The following is a 23,638-nucleotide window of genomic DNA, read 5'->3' on the forward strand; positions in this document are numbered from 1 at the left end:
AATAGAAACTTACATTGTTTGACCCAGGCAAAAATCCTTGTATCTCATAACCTCCATTTAGAGGTTTCTTAGGGAACACAATAACATGTCAAAAGAAGAATAATAAGTGTAAAGGAAGCAATGAAACCATACAGGGAGATGAATATCCCTTTTGCAATTGAAACAAAGAAGTACCTATAGGTGTTGTGACATTATTGAAACCATGTGTGAAAAGAAGAATAATAAGTGTAAAGGAACGACTGAAACTATATAGGGAGATGAATATCCCTTTTGCAATTGAAACATAGAAGCACCTGCAGGTGTTGTGACATTATTGAAATCATGTGTGTATATTATAGAAGAAATTTGTAAGTACCAAAGTGATGTGTGTGCATGCTACACGTTATTTTTATTGCTTTATATATGGTTTTGATAATAATTCTTAATGGTTTACCCTAATTGAGTTGAATTTCAGGAAACTAGGAATTTGGGACAATTTAGGGTTAATAGAGCATAAAGACATGGTTTACCCTAATCCGATTGATAGTGATTCAATCTTGGGATTTCTTGATTTGGGTTTTCGATAATAAGAGTAATTTTGGCCAAACTGCTCTTGTTTCTTGGATTACTTAAAACGCTTGAAAAAGGGTTTAGGAAATCAGATCAACTGATCAAGAAGACGGATTGAATGTATCTTAGAGATAATTTGCATGATTCATTTGGCATTCATTCATCAGGAATTGACTTCCTTCGATTTCCTTGTCTTTAATGCATCTATAGCAATTAAATTCTTGATAGAAATATAAGAATTGTTGCTCGTAGATAGATGGGTATGTGCTCAGAAGAGGCTACTCATTCAATTAGGAAATAGCCAATCCATAGCTGAAATCAACTTCGGTTGGATAACTTAATGATATAATTGTTGAATCGGTTCTGCTAGCATTTTCGTGAAGCACTTTCTCTAATTCCTTAAGGTGGTCTAATCCGAGAATACCTAGGATAGCTCGTTAATTAGGAAATTAGTCGAACTGTCAGATAACATAAGGAAGATCTAGTACTAGTAGTTGTTGGATTAATCCCAGTGGAAACGATACTTTACTCATCAGCATATTACTTGATCGGCTAGTGCACTTGCTAGTGTAATCTAAACACATCAAGTTTTTGGCGCCGTTGTCGGGGATTATCACAACAATATTAGGAACCATCTACTGTTGTTAATTTGATTTTGTACAATATATTCATGATATGTGTGTATTAGTATCTTTACGACTTTGACTTGTTCAGTATATGACACGCAACAATGGAAAGGAGAGCATCATCTACGATCCAGAGATTGAACGAACTCTCCACCATCGCCTTAGAGCTTCGAAGCAAGGGAAAGCTGAAATAACGAAGATGGCTGAGCAAAGAACTATGATGGACTATGCTAAGCCAACCCTCACTAGGGCAGCCTTGAGCATCGTGAGACCGGCAATAGTTGCTAACAACTTTGTGATCAAACCGGCAATCATTCAGATGATCCAGAACACAGTTCAGTTCTGCGACTTAGCTAATGAAGATTCGAACACTCACATCGCCAACTTCTTGGAGATATGTGACACATTCAAACACAACGGAGTTAGTGATGATGCTGTGAAGCTCAGATTATTTCCATTCTCTTTGAAGGACAAGGCTAAGACTTGGCTGAAATCTCTACCAACTGGATCGATCTCTACTTGGGATGAAATGGCCAACCGCTTCCTATCCAAGTATTTCCCTCCATCCAAGACTGCAAAGATGTGGAATGATATCATCACTTTCTCTCAGCAGGATGGGGAATCATTATATGAGTCATGGGAGCACTACAAGGAATTACTGAGGAAGGTCCCTCATCATGGACTTCCCGTCTGGCTCCAAGTTCAGACATTCTACAATGGATTGACTGAAGCAAACAAGACCATTATGGATGCTGCAGCTGGGGATCAATTAACAACAAGACACCTGAGCTTGCTCATGCACTTATTGAGGAAATGGCTACAAATAATTATCAGTGGCATTCCGAGAGAGCCCAACTTAGGAGACAACCCGACATTCATAATGTAGACACCTATACAACACTATCTGCACAAATCGGCGCCCTCAGCAAGAAGATTGATGAAATGCAGTTGGCAGCCTTGCATGTTCAAGCCATAGCCTATGAATGGTGTGGGGGAGGTCATATCAACACCAAATGCCAAGTTGGAAATTAGTTCATACAATCCCCTGAGCAAGTAGATTTCGTAGGGAATCTTCAAAGATAGCAAGGTAATCATTATCCTTGTGCCTTTAACCCTGGATGGAGGAATCACCCCAATCTATCATGGTCAAATCAAAATGCGGTGAAACCCCTCCCTCAAAACTTCGCTCAGCCAGAAAAGAAATCTAATTTCGAGGAGCTGATGACTAAGTTTATATCAAGTGCGGAAACAGATTTCAGAATAAAGAGGCATCGATCAAGAATTTAGAGACTCAAGTGGGGTAGTTGGCACAAATGATATCCTCTAGAGTCCAAGGTGCCTTGCCCAGCAATACAGAGGCGAATCCATGGGAACAAGTGCAAGCCATTACCTTGAGGAGTGGTAAGGAGATGCAAGAGGTGGAGAAGAAAACAAAGGAAGAAGGTAAGATGGGCGCAATCCTAGAAACCAAAAAGAAGGAGGAAGAACAGTCAGATTCAAGGAAAGAGACAAGTCAAATGCCACAAGTGCCATTTCCCAATAAGCTTAAGTGACACAAAATGGAAAAGGAATTCAGTAAGTTTCTTGAAATTTTCAAGAGTTTGCATATTAACATTCCTTTTGCAGATGCCTTAGCCCAAATGCTGCATTATGCAAAGTTCCTTAGGAAATCTTGGCGAACAAAAGGAAACTGAGAGATGTGACTACAGTTGCATTGAATGAAAAATGCTCAGCAATCCTCCTCAACAAGTTGCCTCAGAAACTTAAAGATCCAGGGAATTTTATTATTCCTTGCACTATAGGTAGTTTAAGGACTAATAAGGCATTGTGTGATTTAGGAGCTAGTATAAATCTGATGCCCCTATTTGGTTTTTAAGAAACTAGGGCTGGGTGAACCCCAACCCACTAGAGTTGCATTGCAATTAGCTAATAGGTCTATCAAGCATCCTAGGGGAATCGTAGAAGATGTACTTGTTAAGGTTGACAAATTTATTTTTCCCGTGGATTTCATAGTGTTAGACATGGAAGAGGATGTTGACGTCCCACTTATCCTAGGGCGACCCTTCCTTGCGACAGGAAAGACAATGATTGATGTCCAACAAGGACAACTAAGCCTTAGGATTCAAGATCAGGAAGTAATTTTTAAAATGTCTGATGCTATGAAACATGCGCCTTTTAGTGATGATTCATGTTATATGATAGATGTCATTGACTATGTGGTTGGTGGGTGTTTTTAGGTTAACTTGTCGGCCGATCCCCTTGAGTTATGCATAGAAGAAGGAGAAGCCATAATGGGAGAAGATGAAGAAATCCAAAGCATGTTAGCATACCCGAATGCCAATCCTCAGTTTCAAGGAAAGGGATTCATCAAGTTGGAGAACTTGGATAAACCCTCGATGCCAAAAAGCAAGTCTTCAATCGAAGAGCCGCCCACCCTTGAGCTGAAACAATTCCCACCGCATCTGGAGTATGCCTTCTTAGAAGCACCATCAGCCCTACCAGTGATTATCTCATCCACCTTGACCCCTTTGCAAAAGGAAAAACTGTTGCGGGTGCTACGGTAACATAAGACAGCTCTAGCTTGGAAGAAAGCAGATATCAAGGGTATCAATCCATCCATATGCACTCATAAAATTCTGATGGAGGATGGAAACAAGCCCACGGTTCAGCCCCAAAGACGCCTGAACCCAAACATGAAAGATGTGGTGAAGGCAAAGGTCATCAAGCTGTTAGACGCAGGTATTATCTATCTAATCTCTGATAGCTCATGGGGGAGCCCTGTCCAAGTAGTGCTGAAGAAAGGAGGCATGACTGTGGTACCGAATGCGAAGAATGAACTCATACCGATGAGGATGGTTACCGGGTGGCGAGTGTGCATCAATTACAGAAAACTAAACGAAGCCACACACAAGGATCATTTCCCTCTACCCTTCATCGATCAAATGCTAGAGAGACTAGCTGGTCATGAGTTCTATTGTTTCCTAGATGGGTACTCGGGGTACAATTAGATACCGATTTCTCCCGAAGATCAGGAGAAGACCACTTTCACATGTCCTTACGGCACCTTTGCTTATAGGAGGATGCCATTCGGTTTATGTATTGCTCCAGCAACATTCTAGAGGTGCATGATGGCTATATTTTTTTATACGGTGGAGTAGTTTATGGAGATTTTCATGGATGACTTTTCAGTCTTTGGCTTTTCCTTCAATGCATGTCTACATAACTTGGAAAAGGTACTCAAGCGTTGTAAAGAAACCCGTCTAGTGCTGAACTGGGAAAAATGTCACTTCATGGTGCAAGAAGGTATTGTACTTGGACACAAGGTTTCACAGAGAGGGATTGAGGTTGATAGAGCCAAGGTGGAGACAATTGAGAAGTTTCCACCACCAACATTCGTCTGGTCTGTGAGAAGCTTCTTAGGACACGTAGGATTCTATAGAAGGTTCATCAAGGATTTCTCCAAGATAGCTAAGCCATTGTGCAATTTATTGCAGAAAGATGTACCCTTCGATTTTAACAAAAGGAATGCCTAGAAGCATACAACATCTTGAAGGATAAGCTGATTAATGCACCAATCATGGTAGCACCGGATTGGACACTCCCTTTTGAGTTGATGTGCGATGCGAGTGATTCAGCAGTTGGAGCTGTTTTAGGACAAAGAGTGAACAAAAATTTCTAGCCAATTTACTATGCTAGCAGGACCTTGAATGGAGCTCAACAGAATTACACCATGACGGAAAAGGAACTACTAGCGGTAATTTGTGCTATTGATAAATTTTGCTCGTATCTAATCTTGTCCAAGGTTATTGTGTATACAAATCACTCGGCACTCAGAGATCTACTTGCAAAGAATGATGCAAAGCCAAGGCTGATCAGGTGGATTCTGTTGCTGCAAGAGTTTGATGTCAAAATTTGTGATAAAAAGGGCACCGAGAACTTGGCCACAGACCATCTCTCCCAGTTAGAGGATTTAGATTTTGGAAGGGAGACGACCAACACCCTTCGAGAGGAATTTCCTGACGAGCAGCTCAGTTCAATTCAGGTAGATACATCCCCTTGGTATGCTGATTTTGCCAACTATCTCGCAAGAAACGTCCCCCCTCCTAATCTTTCATATCAACAGAGGAAGAAATTCTTCTCTGATGTGAAACACTATTTATGGGAGGACCCCTTTTTGTATAAGCTTTGTGCAGATCAGATCATTCGGAGGTGTGTCCCCGACTAGGAGACGGAGTCGGTACTCCGATATTGCCATGACCGAGAAGCAAGAGGCCATTTTGGAGCCAATCGCACAACAACCAAAGTGTTACAATCAGGTTTCTATTGGCCTACCTTGTTCAAGGATGCTCACAAGTATGTGTCTGCATGTGAGCAATGCCAAAGAACAGGTAACATCTCTCGACAGAATAAAATGCCTCTCACTAACATATTAATATGTGAAATCTTTGATATATGGGGTATTGACTTCATGGAACCTTTCCCAAATACTTTTGGAAATAAATACATCCTAGTTGTTGTTGACTATGTGTCCAAATGGGTGGAAGCCATGGCTTTACCCACAAATGACTCTAGGAGAGTAGTCCAATTCCTTAAAAAGCTATTCACTCGATTCGGCACACCTCGCACCATAATTAGAGATAGGGGAACTCATTTCTACAACACCCAATTTGAGCGGCTGATGCGAAAATATGGTGTTACGCATAAATTAGCAACCCCATATCACCCTCAAACCAGTGGCCAAGTCGAATTAGCTAATAGGGAATTAAAAAGAATTTTGGAGAAGACGGTAGACTTTTCAGGGAAGGACTGGTCAGTCAAGTTAGATGATGCATTGTGGGCATATAGGACTACATACAAAACTCCTATTGGCATGTCCCCATATAGGTTGGTCTTTGGCAAACCATGTCATTTACTTGTTGAACTTGAACATAAAGTGTATTGGTCCCTGAAGTTATTAAATTTTGACTTGCAGGTCGCTGGTGCACAGAGACGAATGCAGCTAATTGAGATGGATGAATTCAGACTTGCAGCCTATGAGAATGCCAAGATATATAAGGAAAGAACCAAGCGATGGCATGATAAGAATTTATTGAGGTGTGACTTTTAGGTAGGACAACAAGTACTATTATATAATTCACACCTTCAGTTGTTTCCAGGTAAGCTAAAATCGAGGTGGTCCGGACCTTTCACCATATCACAAATTTTCCTTCATGGAGCTGCAGAGGTAACACACCTAACACAAGGCACGTTTATGGTCAATGGTCAGCGGCTCAAACCATATATAGTGGATGGAGCATTGCCTGCCCCATCAACTATATACTTAGACGATCATTGATCCCACTAGAATGTCGAGCTTCAAAAAGAAAACAAGCGCTTATTGGGAGGCAACCCAATGTCGATAAGTAGTTTTTTTTTCTTTCTTTTCTTTCTGTATCATTTTTTTCTCTGATTTTAGGGTCTTGATTGCATTGAGAGTTGATCATCCTTAGTTGCTTGCCATTCTCTCTTCCTAGTTTCTTTTGATTCTTAGCAGCTAGAGGGTTCAAACAAAGGAGCCACTTCAGATTTCCGAAAGCTTTTCAAGGAAGTTCTCTCAATCCCCTTAGATGCTTGAATTCTGACTGTCCACATTGCTAAACCATCTTTGCACTCTATCCATATGAACATTGAGGGCAATGTCCATGATAAGTGTGGGGGAGGCTATAGCCATGCACCCCAATACATAAATGCATTGATAGGCTGCATAAAGTAGTAATCCCCTCAAAATTATTGTTGTCTATAAGGTGAATTCCAAGAGAGAATACAATGAAATTGGAGGAAAATTACTTGTAAGTGCTAGAATTTGTTCCTGTGATTTATCCAATTTTATCACAATACATGACGATTAGGAAGTCGAATAGGACTTTCATCATGGCCAGCACTAACTCTATTCATGTGTATAGTGTACTTGATTGAAGTTTTAATGAACACTCGAGCCATTAGTGAACTTCATGAAATGTTAATGCATTAATTTTAACAATTGAAAAAAGAAGAAGAAGAAGGGACAAAGTCCGAATTACTCCACTGTCATGAATTGAATAATAAAACTAGTAGTTTATGATATGAGTTCAGTCCCAACTCCGCTATTCCAAGTTGAATAGTAAAACTAACAACTTGGAATATGAGTATTGTCATCTGCCTCTAGCTTGTGACCCGTGTGAGATGGAGCATAAAATGCACTCACATGCGAAAAAAAAATCAGTGATGGATGAGGTTCAAGGGGACAAAAATATAGTTGGACATTCAATTTAGTGCATTGACAGGACTCAAGACCAAGCTCGAGGTGATGGTTAGTTATGGCGGTCAAGGAACTAATACTTATTGAATGGAATTGAATGTCGGAGCATGAAGAATCTCATGTTCTCCCCTTCCTTCACTCTTGTGTAGGTGGTAAGAGTGGCCAGTCATGGGAATGAATTAGAATACTTACGTATGATTTTCGATCACCTAATGCATTCTCATCCTAAAATTCATGCGAAAGATGGGAATGAGTATTATCTTTTCTTGGGGACAAGCAAAAGCTTAAGTGTGGTGGTGTTTGATGTGTATGCATGTTACACGTTATTTTTATTGCTTTATATATGGTTTTGATGATAAATCTTATTGGTTTACCCTAATTGAGCAGAATTTTAGGAAAATAGGAATTTGGGACAATTTAGTGTTAATATAGCATAAAGACATGGTGATATAGCGGAAAAATGAGCACTTTGGCCCAGCAAGAAGAGAGGCCCAGCTGTAGCCTTATGTGAGGCTCCAAGAGGCGGCTGACTTTAGCAGAGTTTGAAAGGGAGTAGGACTCTCAACCAAAAGTTGCAAGAAAGAGTATAAAAGAAAAAGAAAAAGGAGAAATTAGGGTTCGATCCCTTGACACAAGAATGAAAAAGAGAAGTGCTAGGAGAAGGATCAGAAGGCTACCGAAGGAGAATTGAAAGGAGATCGAAGATTGATGTAGAACTTCTGAGTTGTCTTCTTCTTTAATTCAGCGATTTCGGTAACCTAAGTTCAACTAGGGTTTTCTTTGTTTGAATCTTTCTTTCTTTCTACTATGTGAACCATGATTGATGTGAATTCTGATCTATAATTAATCTTTTAAGCTAATCCGATTGATAGTGATCCAGTCTTGGGATTTCTTGATTAGGGTTTTCGATAATAAGAGTAATTTTGGCCAAACTACTCTTGTTTCTTGGATTACTTAAATCGCTTGAAAAAGGGTTTAGGAAATCAGATCAATTGATCAAGAAGATGGATTGAATGTATCTTAGAGATAATTTGCATGATTCGTTTGGCATTCATTCATCAAGAATTGACTTCTTTCGATTTCCTTGTCTTTAATGCATCTATAGCAATTAAATTCTTGATAGAAATATAAGAGTTGTTGCTCGTAGATAGTTGGGTATGTGCTCGAAAGAGGTTGCTCATGCAATTAGGAAATAGCCAACCCATAGTTGAAATCAACTTCGATTGGATAACTTAATGATATAATTGCTGAGTCGGTTCTGCTAGCATTTTCGTGAAGCACTTTCTCTAATTCCTTGAGGTGGTATAATCCGAGAATACCTAGGATAGCTCGTTAATTAGGAACGGACTGTCAGATAACATAAGGTAGATCTGGTACTAGTAGTTATTGGATTAATCCCTGTGGGAACGATACTCTACTCATCAGTATATTACTTGATCGGCTAGTGCACTTGCTAGTGTAATCTAAACGGTACATTTATTAGGATGTGAAGATCTTTCTTTACTAGTTCATGTCAGTTGCTTAATGAGCATGGCGGTCTTCATCCAACGGTATACTTATTAGTTGAATAACAAGTAGTCATTTTTTGCACACTATTGGGCATAATCTGTGTAATAGTACAATCCATGCACGGTTTGATCCATCCCAGGAGACTATAAGTAGGTACTTTCAGAAGGTACCAAGGGTGGTCCTTTCTGTGAATGACAACAAGTTTAAACCTGAGAGGATTCGACAACTTAGGTGGACAGATGCCATGGATAAAGCCTTGATTGGGCTCTTAATAGATCAAGTTGCGTTGGGAAATCGTGTGGGCAAGTCATTTAAGCCCACAACTTAATACATCTGTTTGCAAAGACATGCAAGACAAATTTGGTGTGGATCTGAGAAGTGCACATATAAAAAGTAGGATGAGAACTCTAAAGCCCATTTATATTGAAGTGAGTGGATTTGGTTGGAATGAGGCAAAAAACATATTAAGGCAGATGTTGTGGTGTGGGAAGAATACATGGTGATTTATCTCTTATTCATGTTATTAATATTATCATTTCTTTTTCTTTTATATAGGCAAATCCAAGTGTTGTTGCTGTGAAGGGGCGAGTAATGGAAATGAATGACTTGATGCAAGTGGTTCTGGGAAATGACCAAGCCACAAGCAACATGGCACAAACTGGAGTAGAAATGATTGAAGATGTTGAAGGGGATGATGATGAAGGTGGTGGAAGTTTCATGCACAAACAATCAACTACACAAGGTGGATCAGCATCAACATCCACTACTAAAAAGCGGGTTCATGGAACAAAGAAGAATGGACATGATGGCTTCATTGGTATTATTTCTGAAATGAATAAGACAATGCTGAAGATTGCTTCTACTCTAAACTTAGAACCGAAGAAGACTTTCTTAGTCGTTCATCGATTGAGGTGATGATAGTGGAAGGATTTACAAATGAGGCTCTTAATGCTGTCTTTGGATATTTGGGACAGAATGATAGAGAGGCAAAAATTTTCCTTATTAGAGACAATAAATTTAGAGCTGCAATGGTGAATGCGATCATCTCCAAACTACACATCACATTTCTATATTATTTCTCTTGTCCTTGCTGGTCTTGCATCATACTTATCCCTGTTATTTTTCTAAAATATGTATATGGTTTCTTGGGTATACTTTCGGTCATACTTATCCCTGTTATTATATTTTGTGTCGGTGTTGTTTTTTTCCTTGTTTAGTTGGTGTATAGATTGATGTACATGTATGTAAGGATTAATTGTTTGTTTTATTACTGCTTTCTATTGTCCAAAATTTTTCTTATGCCAAGCTAATCAGATTGCATCAAAGGCATACCTTTCTTATAACAAGAAGAAAATTTATTAAACCAAAAACAGAATATAGAGAAAGATAGTTTTAGCAATAGCAAGAAGAAAATCATTGTGTTTGATGAAGTCATCTCCTTGTTCTTGCTCTGGATTCCTTCTGAACTTCTGTGCGATCAAATCATCTCCAAACCTCACCAACTCACTCTTGATTGATCATTCTGTTACTTCCAAAACTCTCATTATGATCATTATGATTCAGATGTAGATTATAGATGACCCTCTTGCAGTTATGAAGAAATGTTACACTACTTAAGCTCCCGCATCCGCTGTAGATGGAAGAATTAGTAGTACAGAAGCTATAACGAGATTTGTCTGATGCATGTGAACCTGTACTAAAGTATTCCCTTCCTCCGCCATGGAAGATATCTATTCACTATGATCCAGTTGTATTGATTGAACTCGAAAATGCCCATGTATGGGATGAACAAGATGGTGATGCCACACAGAACCCATCTTTGCTAGGGCTTTGGAATTCAAGGAACCTACTAGAATTGAAGTGGAATTCCTTCCACTGGTTCTCTGCTTGGGGTTTTGAACACTTCCCAAGAAAGTTAAAAGAGGAAGAACTACTGGGGTTTCACAGAAGGTCTTGGAAACCTCTCTTTCTGTGGAGCTTTGAGCATTCTCTATATTTTCTATCCATAATAACATGCCAACGAGCTATTAAAGCCCATTTGTTGCCATGAATTCGATGAGCTGCAAGTAGTCTTTCTTCTTCTTCTTCTTCTGAAAATGGCCTTCTGTTAATTCTTGGGTCAAGTTGGTTAAACCATCTTAATCTACAACTCTTACCTGAAAATAGAGAGAAAGTATGATTTAGAAGATACAATTAAAACCCATTTGTAAGTGTTTGTGATCTTCATAATTTAGAATGGAAATCGATTAATAAAGGACAAAACAAAGAAATATATTATGTTGTATCATGGTGCATGGGATTCAATTCTACCAGATTGATCTTCAGAGCACATATGAAAAGTTGAAATTATGTTCAAGTTGGCCCAAGAGAAACTATAATTTCTAATTTGGAATTTCAATTTAACATCAACGTTTCAGCTTTCTGGAAATAGATTAGAGGGGGAGAGAAAGAGGGAGGGAGGGAGAGAGAAGGACCATCTGTATTCCATATCTTACTTGATCTCCCTTGAAGTTTCTCTGCAATAGGGTTCCAATTCTTGCGGCCATATTGCTCAACAAGCTGCTGGAGTTTCACAACCTCAGCAGGTGATAGAATCTTACATGGGATAAACAAGTGGGTGTTCTCATAGACAAGAGTCTTAAATAACCCAACATAGCATGCTAGGATATTCTTGTGTGGATTGAATACTTAAAGTCTTAGGGTAAGGATGAACAAAATCTGAAGCGTTTTCTCAATTTCCTGCAATGCTTATTCTTCAAGTTGGTTTTTTTTTTTTTTTTTGTAACTTAGTGCCCTTTTTGGGACAGCTTAAGTGCATACTAGAGAATGGCCGAAAGAAGATTATACCTGTTCAACAGCTTAAGTGCCCTTTTTTGAATTGTTACTAATTTTCTTTTATTGATTCTGGCAAGAGGTTTTTGATTAGGTCCACCCAAGTTTCTTGCCAACAAGTGAGAGTTGCTAGTAGAGGATATTTGATTATTTTTCCTCTAAAGACAATAAATAAGGGGGTGGGATCATCTTTGTTCCCCCATTCAAAAATTTTGTATTTCAATCAATAATTGTATAAAATGAAATTCAGAGACATCCATCAAAATAATTGATTTTCCACACTAAAACCATGCTATCTATAAGTTCTTTGGATTTATAGGTGGAGCCCACATTGAAATGTTATTGTGACCCAATGCTTTGATGCCTATGTAAGTTCTAGACACGGTACATATGCATATGTAAGTTTTAGACAAAGTTAGGAATACAAGACTGGTTTTTATAAACTAAATAAATTCGTGTTATAAGTGGGACCTACAAGTAAAATGTATTGATGGCTATACATTTGATGTCTATTTTGGTCCCACATGTGATACATATGCATATGTCAATCTATATCTTTGTAGAACAAAAATAAATAAATAAATAAGAATCTAAGTTTTGCATTTTATTTGCTACATTTATTTTTTATAGTTCAAACAAACAAATGCAAAATTGTTTTATTAATTGTATCACATTCAATCAAACAAGACAAGTGCAAATGTTAATAAAATTAAACCAGATTTGCATGGTTCAGGTTTGCACTCCCATGCATTTGCATTAGTGCAAATATGATTTGCATAGCAACCAAACGCAGCCAAGGGATTGTAAGTAATAATATGGAGGCAAAACATATATCAGTCCTTGGCAAACAGTAGCGGTGGCAATTGGGCGGGTTGGGTTGGGTTTGGTTTAGGCTGAGTTTCAACCCAACCCATCTAACCTGCCAACCCATTAATGACCCAGTTATATAAAATTAAATTGGTTAGGTTCAATCCAAACTTGCTTTAACCCAATCCAACCCACCCAAACCCATTAATCTTATATTTATGTACTTAAAACAAAAAACTAAGTGGTGAAGGTTATTATGTACACAGTTGGTCATAGCTTGGTGGTAATAGTAGTTACTATTTACACAAGTGGTGAATGTTCAAATCACATTACATACTTGTGATTTTTACACAAACAGCGAAGCCATTTGACTATGCTTGGGTTTTGGGTTTGATTGAACCACTTAGATTCAAACCAGTCAGACCAACTTGAACTATTTAATTGGATTGTCTTCGAGCTAATCACATCAAGAGTGGTTGAACCATTTAGATCTGGAGCAATCCGGTCAAACTAGACCAGACATGAGAAGTAAATCGAACCGGTTTGGATTCGGGTTGTACAGATATGAGGCCAGACGATCCAAACCAAATAAAGCAAGTGGATTCGGGTTTGTCCAGATCGGCCTACCTTGGGTCGGGTCAAATTTGGTCTAGGCTGACCGACCCAAATGAACTGAATTGAGGTGATCGAGCCTATTCATATTTAGACCAAGTTGAGCTAGTCCAGACTCGGGTCAAGTTGATTTGGATTTATGCCGATTTAGGTGAAGTGTGTTGATTGGAGACAAAACTAATTTTCGTCAATAATTAATAGAAATTAATGCATTCATTATAAATTATTTCATTCAAATGAAAAAATAAAAAAATTGCTAAGGAATTAATACTTATATCTTTAGTGGTTAATCCAATGGTTACCCACTTGTCTTAAATCTTATAGCAGTACTAAAGAGAATTCTCACCTAAGAGGTCCACCTCCACCATACTCTTAACGTGCCAAGACCCAAGAGGTGTTTTATGTTTTTTTTTTTTTTCCTTCAAAACTCTCCCTCTCACATTTTCATATGATTATGTTTAAATCGATAAAATTATGTTTTTATGAAAATAAAATTTTAATCATTTTTTATATTTAAAATTATATAAAATGTGCATAATCTTTATATACATATTTTAATGTGTGTACAGGTCAGCAAAAATAAGCAAAATTTAGCTGCTCATACCACGGCCACACTCAAATCTTTTTTTTTTTTTGGCTTTTATTTATTAGAGTTGAGTTTTCCCAAATGCCACCTTAGTCTCAAAAATGTGATTTTGGCAGGCCCAGATAGAATGGTTGGGGATCATCAAATCCCTCAACCCCTGTTTCCATTGGCATTTTCAAATACAATAATGCAAATGGGAATGGTTGCGTTAGGTTCGAGCCTAATCTAGGCCCGCCCAACCCTGTGAATTGGGTTTGGTGCCTGTGGTCTGGCTCTAGTCCAATACATTAAAGTCAAACCTTAACTTTCATACATAAACCCTACCCAAGGCCCAATATTTCAAATCCAACCTACTCAAGACCAGACCTCGAATCGGGTTGTAGTCCGTGAATACGATTAAAGAAGTTTGTCAATGTTAATGCGTAACTGCGTAAATGATGCTGGGCCAACATCCTAGGGTGATTATTCGGTTTATTCGATTAAAAATTAAATTGAATAAATCAAAATTTAAAAAACAGAAATAAAAAAACGAACATTGAATTAATACCAATTTACAAGAAAACTAAAATAACTGAAACCGAAATTTTCGGTTCGATTTTCGATTATTTTGATTAAAAATTAAATTGAATATATATATATATATATATATATAATATTATATTATATATTATAATATATATTATGAAATTGAATTTCATTATAATATATTAATATATAAATATATAGCTTATTATATATTATATATTATATATTTAATATTATATAATGAATTTCAATTAATTTAATTTTTTCAGTTAACTGAATTTTTAATTCTGAAAACCGAAACTGAAAACCAAAATTCATAAAAACCAAACTAACCGCACTGAATTACCTAAAAACCAAAAAATCGAACCAAAAAAATGTAATGAAAATTTTTAATTCGATTTTTTGGTTTTAACCGAATAATGCTCTAGAATGGCCCGAGTGATGGTTTGCCATCTTATTGAATATTTTGGTGCCGTCTTATCATTTGGAGTATTGGTAATCAAGAAAAAAAAAAAAAACAATTTTTGTACGTAGATACTACAATTATTTATTGTTGATTAACATCAAATTAGATGCCATTAGACATAGGTGAAATTCCCCTCTAAACAGGAAAACTTAAAATGGCATTTCTTCCAAAGATAACTTTATAGAGGTAAAGAATAGTATAAATAATTGTATTTCAATCAGTCCAACCAAAATAAATTTTGGTTTGGTAAAATTACAATGCCTATTTAGTGCAACCCCATGTGACCAAACAGCCTTTGGATTTACAGAAGTCCCATGCCATGATTGTAGGGTTGTCAAAACACTCCAAAAGCCTGAAACCCTATTTGACATATGATTGATTTATCTTGGATTTAGAATTTTAGATTATTCATTTACATAGTTGGGTTGGATTGGGATTCCACAAATTTTTTTTATTAATAATTAAATCGAATGTGGATTTAACTCCATTCGATCAGATTAAAATCCAAATTTGATTATTTTAATATATAAAATTTATATAATTATAATTTTATATATATATATATATAAAGTATAAAATTTTTAAGTTATATATAATAAATTCACTATTTAATATTTATGGTACTTTATTAAATATAAAAATAAAGGTAATTAACTCTTTTAAAATTTTCTTAATTAAAAAAAAAAACATGGCAGATTTTGATTAAATTCTAGTCCGATTGGATTTCACATTTAATTAAGGGCCTATTTGTTTTTTGAATTTTGAGAGGTGAAAAAGTTGATTAATGGGATTTTGGTTCCAATTGACCAAGATACCCATGTGTTTTTTTTACATTTATGTGGGGTCTACGAAAAATTTATTATCTCCAAGTATTATATTTTCCCAAGGTAAATAATACCTATCTTTTAGGTAAGTAAGTATAACTTTCCCATCTTGGGAGAAAGTTACAAATCCTTGGACAAGACAAAATTGTCTCTTTTAATAATGATGTTTCATAGCTAAAACAGTCATTACCTTGTTTACCTGAGAAATAAAAAGAACATGAGTAAACGCATCTATCCAGGTAAACATTACCCGGCCTGGATAAGTACATTTACTTGAATAAATAACTTCACATGGCCTAAAGGGATCGAATCGTTTCTATACATGTAGGCCGGACCTCACATATGAAAGGAAAGTTCCTTTGACCTTGGAGAAAGAATTATTGGTTATTACCAAAAAAATAAAGAATTATTGGTTAATGCTTGAAGGAGTCAAAAAAAAAAGTCCAATATGGGGTGTATTGTATCGAAATCGTATTAGGGCGATACAGGATACATTACAAATGGAAACGTATCTTGTAAATCGCGTGTATCGGACTAATACATAGCGTCTTTGATTTAAATCACATGTATCGGACTAATATATAGCGTCTTCGATTTAAATCGCATGTATCGGACTAATACATAGCGTCTTTGATTTAATACATAGAGTGATTTGAACCCAAAACACCACATGTGTGGCACTAAAAGCCTTAAACTCTCTATCAAACCATTTGCATATGCCATGCATTGTGATATTTAATGAAATAACACAATTTTTATTAATGCCTATCCAAATAAATAATCAATATTTATGTTTAATAACCCCAATTAAAAATTAAAAAAAGTAATATTTAAAATTAATATTTTATAAACAAATTGAATAATTAATCTATCAATTCTATATTTACATCAAAAGGAGTACCCAAAAATATATTTACATCAAAAGATGATTTTAATCTCAAGAAATTTATACAAATAAAATATTAATAGTAGAATAATTACCTTACTGCTTAAAATTTATAAATTTTTAGATGATATATATCTTACAAATTTTATATATTTTTATAATTATTAATTAGTATTTTAATTTACATTAAATGACAACATATTTATTATTTACAAAAAGTAAAAATCAGTTTGCAAAATATTCAAGAATATAATATTTAATTGAATTTATCAAATCTACTAATTTACACATATGAAAAATTGATTTTTAATTTCAAAAAATTTATACAAATAAAATTTTTAATAATGAAATAATTATATTAATAATTAAAAATTATGAATTTGCATATGATATATATCTTAGAAATTTTAACCAATTTTATATATTTTAATTTAAAATTATATTTTTATAAATTATTAAATTATAATTTAATTTATACTTGAGAATTTAATTTTTGGTTAACTCTTTTATTAATGTTAAAATGTAAAAATAATAAAATAGAAAATAATTGATATAATAGTTAAGATAAGTATAATAAGTCCATCTTGGACTCTTAATTAATGCATTGTATGATATCTGTGGATTCTACTATTAATTATAATATATTTTTTTGTACACCATTAAATATATATATATATATATATAATACATAATTTATGGGTATTTGATCATAAATTTAGTGTTATTAATGTATTTATGAAATTTGTATCTAGTGTATTCAAGTTTTTCATATTTTTTGTCCATATCCATGTGTTTTCAAAATGTATCCATATCATATCCATATCTAAGATGTCCAATACGATACTCGATACCGATATCTTAATCCAAATCTATTGTCATCAAAATTTATTTCTAAGTGTATAAACTTCGTTACGTGATGATCATTAAAAAACAAAAAGAACGAATAAAGACAACTCTGCCTAGACTCTCACAACAATAAATTTGAATGATAGTGGCTGCAGGCTGGCAGCAAGAGCTAAGAGGAGGGGTCTCCTTATCGTTTTCGTAATGTATGAAGTAATAGAAGTCGCTTGAAATGGTTGGGCAAGCAATGGATATGCCAACAAAATTGGGGAAATTTTGGACTTGGACTGTTTTGCCGGCAACGTTTGATTTGATTGTATACGGTGGAACGCATCTGCTGAGTGCTGACCACATGTTGCTAGACACGTTCATGTGCACGTCTTTTAACGAGAGGCTTAGGTTTCTTTTTCTGTGGATAAATTGCTAAAACCTTCACTGAAGTTTATAACTTTTGCTGAAACCTCTCTTAAATTTCGGTAATTATATTTATCTCCCCTGCATTTTCTAACACAGACAGTTGCAAATAGATCCCTTTTTTCAAAATTCACTAACAAAAGGTACGAAAATATCCAAAATAACAATACAAAAGGAGAATTTGAAGTTGCATCTTTACTTTTGAAGCATTGATATGAAAGGCAAATTAGAAAAATAAATATTTTGCTAAAAAATAACATTATAAGTATTTTGCAGAAGTTGTAAAAAAAGTATTTTGTATATTTTCACATCACAAATATATTTGCACCTATATCACAAATATCAGGGGAGGTGATTGCAATAATCAGAAACTTTAGGGGAAGTTTAGCAATTTACCCTTTTCTTATAGCGTATGACTCTCACAAACTTGGAAAAATTTTGTAAAATCGTCATAAAAGAGGGATTTGAGTAGGCAAAGGATATTTGTCACCGAAATGAACAAACATTTTCGTTTCCCATCAACATCATAAAAAAATGAAAAAAAAAGATACAGATGTCTCACAAAAATGAAGGAGAAACTTTGTTATAACAAATTTCTTAAAATTAATGCCTTTCATTTTGTTTTCTCCGAAATATTTTTGCTTTATTTCTTTTTCATTTTGAACAATATTTCTTAAACGTTTTAGCATAAAGGAAAATAAAAACGCATTTGTTACGCCAAATTTCTTTCTCAAACGTGCTTTCCCCCTTTTAAGCAAAGAAATGCATTACCCCCAAGCATTAAATAAGTTACTACAACATCATTTTTTAGGTGTTGTATTAAAATTACGATCTGTATCTTTACATCTCATAAATCGTGGGTCCAGTATTATGGTGAAATATGCGGATACAGATCCGGTTGGGAGTTGGGGCAGTTTTTCGGGGAAAGAGATCTCGACTCAAGAAAATGAGAGAATCGTCCCCCTTTTTCCAGTGCAAAACTGGAAAAAGACAAATCCAAAGTCACACATCAGTGGATCATCCAAAATGCAATTCGGGGGTTCTTCACGTACATCCATGTGGGGCCATGAGTACACGCATGATCCTCCTCTCAGTCGGTATATCCTATAGTTAAACGCATCCTCATTGCATATTCCCTTAACCATGGCCCCACTTGATAATCGGGGAAAGTTCAACTAATAGTCTAATACACCTCATGGTCATGGAATCTTTCGCCACTGTCAGTGTCAGGCAAGTTGACTATCATGATGATGATCATTAGATCATAATCAAGCTAAGATGTGGTGCTTTGGTGAAGCTTCATCATCAGCGATGGCGATGCTGAGTCGATGCATGGTTAAAACTTAAAACAATAAACATCAGCGATGGATGATGGATCGTCCTTTTCTCTAATTCCCTGCCTAACCGTGCACACCCCGTAACGAACCAAACTATCTTCTCGTTCTTCAGCGGAGGACGGGCATCTCCATCCTCCCCTCCGCATTTCATTTCCAATCAAACCCATCACTATGTTTCTCTCGATCCTCAACAGATAACAGATTCTGATACCTCTTCTTCTCAGAATAAACAAGTAATAAGAATAAAAGAATTCGTCAGGGAGATTAAAAACTTTTCTGCTGTTCATCCTTCTAACAGAAATTTCCCCGTTTTCGCGCGCATTACCTTTCTCGCCTTCCATATAGTTTCGTGTCGCGGATTCTCCGATGGTTTCCGCCTGAGATATTCCAAACTGATCAAATAAGTAGAAATCACGAGAATTTGCTTCTGGGTCCGTTGCAAAACCGGTGTTCTGAAATTGCTGGTATGTTTTCTTTGGACATTATATTTTGCTTGCTTACTTATTTACTATTTTTTTCTTTTGCTTTCTGGTCTGAAGAAATGATGGCAAGCGGTCGTCAGAATTGCGATAATTTAACGTCTTTTTCCGAGAAATCTGAGCAAGGTTGTTTGGAAGGAGGGAATCAGGTTCGTTACAAGGAAGGGAAAGGGAAGAGATTGTGGAAGAAGGTGAAGTATCAGCTCGTCGAGTACCACTCATTGCCCGGGTATTTGAGGGACAATGAATTCATTTTGGGTCATTACAGATCTGAATGGCCGCTGAAGCAGACCTTCTTAAGCATATTCACTATTCACAACGAGACTCTCAATGTCTGGACGTAAGGATTATATCCCAAAAGTTCATCCTTTCTTTTCTATTTTACCTATTTATTATGTTGCCATCTCAGGTTTGATTTTCCCCCCCTTCTACGTTCTATGGAGGTCCCCTGGTTTTCTTTCTGGTCTTGGTTGTACTTCTGATATTTAAATGGGTTTTGTTTTGTTGAAGGAGAATTTTCTCTACGTATGGTAACTCATTAGTTTTATCTTTTTTTTTTCCTCATTTCCTAATCCCAATTTATTGGATTTGGTGGAATTGCAAATTGAAAAAAAAAAAAAAAACATTATGGGAGAATGCAAGCTTCAGGTTTTGAAATTATCTTGAATCTCTATAAAATGTAGGTTTATTAAATTTTTAGGTCCAATTCTTGGATCTCTCAAGCTTCAAACAGTGCTAACTTTTAAGGATTGGGTGGTAGTAGATCACCCAAAATATCATATTAGGAATCTGGATCATATAAATGTTAAACTGAACCTGTCACTCTGTATTCAAGGTGAAGCCTAAATAACAAAGGATATGACAGTTCTCTGCTGTCTTACCTAAAATCTTGTTGGTGATAGGAGAGAGATTATAACTGCATAAATCATCAAGGATTACCTATTGAAGATTGTCTCAAAATTTTCCGACTTCTATGGCTCTTGCAGCCCGGGTTTTCTCCATTCCCTTAGAAGAGAAGCAGTTTCTTGATAGTTGAAGGCATAAAAAGGAATTTTCATGGTCCTATGTGGCTTGAGAGTTGAGATGGTAGTCACTGCCATATTGAAGAATGTTTCTGGCTTTCTTCTTTTACTTGTGTAATTTATTATAGCTGCCAGGCTATTACTTTTCAAGTAATAAATGAAATTTGACTAACCAAAGGGGAAGTAGGAGCAATAAAATGAATATGTTAGAGAATTAGGAGAGCTGGCTTAGTGGGTTCTAATGACTTATGAGTTCATGGGTCTTTGGATGTGTTCTAGTAAAAGAAGTTTATATTTTTCAGCCTTTCTCAGTCTAGAAATGTTCTTGCTCTAAAACCTAGACATGTTTGTTTCAGGCACTTGATTGGTTTCTTCCTTTTCCTCTCTCTGACAATATACACAATGAAAGTTCCAGAAGTTGTGGATCTCCAGTCCCTGCATCACCTTCCTGAAGTGCTGAAAAAAACTGATCTGCACGAGCTCTTGACTTGCCTTCCATCCATGCCAAACATGCCCGATTTGCGAAGGCTGCAGGATGAGTATAAGCCATCCTTCCCTTCAATGGATGTGCTTCCATCACTGTCCAGTTGGTATATTCTAGAACTTCTCACAAATTGTTTGCCTGAGCGGTTCTCCCACAGCAATCACAGTGATGCTTGTGTTCTGGTAATGACCTCCTTCCTTTGTTTGTCTGTTATTGATGCTTATTTCTATAGTTTTGATCCCAACATCCTTAAAGGAAACTGCGTGTTAATTTGTTATTGTACTATGAGAAGTAATGTCATAGCCAACTTTTCTATGTTTGAATTGATTGAAGAAAAATTAATTCTTCAATTTGGGAATATGACACTGATCGAATTAGGGAAACAAATCTCCTTGACACAATCCAGTTTTACTGACTGAGGTTCCATGAGAAGATACAAAAGAATTTAGTTTACCATTCCTATTTTCTGTTTTTAAGATTTGACAATTTCTCCTAGACACAATCCAGTTAATTCATGATGGTTTGATTAAATGCAGCGTAGCATGAAAGAGGATATGGTGAACATGATAGCACCATTGATGTTTAGACCAATCACAAGATGGCCATTCTTTGCCTTCCTGGGGGGAGCAATGTTCTGTCTATTAGCCAGCAGCACATGTCATCTGCTGTCGTGCCATTCTGAGCGCCTGTCTTACATAATGCTGAGGCTTGACTACACAGGCATTGCAGCCCTCATCTCAACCTCCTTCTACCCTCCTGTGTACTACTCCTTCATGTGCAAACCCTTCTTCTGCAACCTCTACTTGGGCTTCATCACAGTCCTGGGGATCGCCACAGCAATGGTGTCGCTTCTCCCGGTGTTCCAAACCCCGGGGTTCCGCAGCATTCGTGCCTCCCTTTTCTTTGGCATGGGAATGTCAGGGGTAGCTCCCATTCTGCACAAGCTAATACTGTTCGGGAACCAACCCGAGGCCCTCCACACCACAGGTTACGAGATACTGATGGGTGTGTTTTATGGGATAGGGGCGGTGGTCTATGTAACTAGGATTCCTGAGCGGTGGAACCCTGGTAAATTCGACATTGCTGGTCACAGTCATCAGTTGTTTCATATTTTGGTTGTGGCTGGTGCTTACACGCATTATCAAGCTGGCCTAATCTATCTCAGGTGGCGGGACCTGGTTGGATGTTAGACAATTGAGTCGGCCAGGGCGAGTTGTATGCGTGTATGTTTTATATAAATCATAATCTCTCTCTCTGTCTCTAATTTGATTTCAATAAATTCAAGGATTTAGTGAAACGAGTAAACTCACCACCATTTGTAAATTGTAGGGTCTGCAACTTGTGTGGGGTAAGTTCGAACCTAACCTTAATCCAACCCAACCCAAGAATGTAGGGTTAGGGTTGACCCCCTTGGCCTTGGGCAATCTAACTCATTCTGAACCCGATTCTACTATTAATATTACTAATGTACATATGTATTGTAGTCCTGTCATATACTATCATAATCCATTTTCGTCTCAATTCCTAAGCCCGCCCTTATCCTAAAGAGTAAAGACCTTTGTGTCGTTGGTAATTTTCATTTTATATTTGTATGTTTTATTATTGTTGATTTTATGATTTTAGACTTTTAATAGGAGATCTATCAAAATTCATACTAGACTCTAATCTGTGGAGCATTCCTTTATTGATTTTTTTTTTTTAATAAAAAACCAATCTAAACAGCAAACAAGCAAATATTGATAAAAAAGGATACGGTAAAAAATGGTTATAAAGGTTGAAGATTTAGAACCTGGGGTTGGATTAGGTTGACCTTGATCTCAACCCAGCCAACTTGCACCCCTAGGCCATGTTTGGTTGCAGTGTAAATTTATTTGTACTGATATAAAATTATAGCAGTGCAAATATTTTGGGTGTAAATTATTTATTTATTTTTGTTTCAAATTTTACCTTATTTGGTTGTAGTATACATGAAAATAAAATAAGACCTAAAGAAGATTAAAGTAAAATCTAAAACAAAATTAAACCAAAATTTACAATTTTTTCATTTGCACTCTCATACATTTGTACTAGTATAAATAAAATTGCACGGCAACCAAACACGGCCTTGGGATTTCATGCCATCACATTTGCCACCTCTGTTGTACAATGCACTTTCTATAATTTTAATGCTTTTTAAAAAAGATTCGACTATGATACAGGAAAAGACATGATACCGAAAATGATACCAACCAAACAACTGGTATCGTAAAAGAGGTGACTTTCTGGTGTTTTGATTGGTCAAAACTCTTCCGAGTACCAGTACCGTGTCTTTCTGGTGTCATATATTTTTCCACTTAAAAATTTTGATAATATTCTTTCAAAAAATAAAAATAAAAATTGATACTATTCAATTCAAACCTGTGATTAGACATATCTTTCCCATTTGTCTTCGTATTTTATGTTTTTCAGTTTTACTCCATCTTTTTATCTTCACATGATTGATGACTACATGACTTACTTTCAATTTCCTAACTCCTACTTTTGCCCTTCTTCAAAAGCCAAACGACTACTTTCACTTTCT

General features: G+C 36.2%; 1 protein-coding gene, 1 non-coding gene and 1 pseudogene across 3 annotated transcripts; 1 reads left to right on the plus strand and 2 right to left on the minus strand.

The window, feature by feature from the left end:
• Window positions 1-1,752: 1,752 nt before the first annotated feature.
• LOC148803776 (small nucleolar RNA R71) lies at window positions 1,753-1,859 on the minus strand. Its single transcript, XR_016081739.1, has one exon. It is a non-coding gene; the product is annotated as a small nucleolar RNA R71 (small nucleolar RNA).
• An 8,605-nt stretch (window positions 1,860-10,464) lies between these two features.
• On the minus strand, window positions 10,465-19,260 carry LOC148803777 (uncharacterized; annotated as a pseudogene).
• On the plus strand, window positions 19,171-22,395 carry LOC104609733 (heptahelical transmembrane protein 4-like). Of its 2 annotated transcripts, none has more exons than XM_010276107.3 (4): window positions 19,171-19,524; window positions 19,633-19,912; window positions 20,951-21,260; window positions 21,615-22,395. In XM_010276107.3, exons 2-4 carry the CDS (start codon window positions 19,635-19,637, stop codon window positions 22,266-22,268), a joined length of 1,242 nt encoding a protein of 413 aa, XP_010274409.1. In that variant the 5' UTR covers window positions 19,171-19,524; window positions 19,633-19,634; the 3' UTR covers window positions 22,269-22,395. The 2 variants fall into 2 exon arrangements, with proteins under 2 accessions (XP_010274409.1, XP_010274410.1); XM_010276108.3 differs by having other exon boundaries at window positions 19,174-19,557.
• Window positions 22,396-23,638: the final 1,243 nt, after the last annotated feature.

The sequence above is a fragment of the Nelumbo nucifera genome, chromosome 1, assembly GCF_055504915.1.
Source record: "Nelumbo nucifera cultivar China Antique chromosome 1, China Antique-T2T, whole genome shotgun sequence".
Classification (NCBI taxonomy): Eukaryota; Viridiplantae; Streptophyta; class Magnoliopsida; order Proteales; family Nelumbonaceae; genus Nelumbo; species Nelumbo nucifera.

What these genes read in the sequence shown, in the direction of transcription:
- LOC104609733 (XM_010276107.3), top strand. Translation starts at nt 19,635, where the DNA reads ATGATGGCAAGCGGTCGTCAGAATTGCGATAATTTAACGTCTTTTTCC. An exon ending in GAGACTCTCAATGTCTGGAC is followed by an intron (nt 19,913 to 20,950) that starts GTAAGGATTATA and finishes TGTTTGTTTCAG; the next exon opens with GCACTTGATTGGTTTCTTCC. An exon ending in ACAGTGATGCTTGTGTTCTG is followed by an intron (nt 21,261 to 21,614) that starts GTAATGACCTCC and finishes GATTAAATGCAG; the next exon opens with CGTAGCATGAAAGAGGATAT.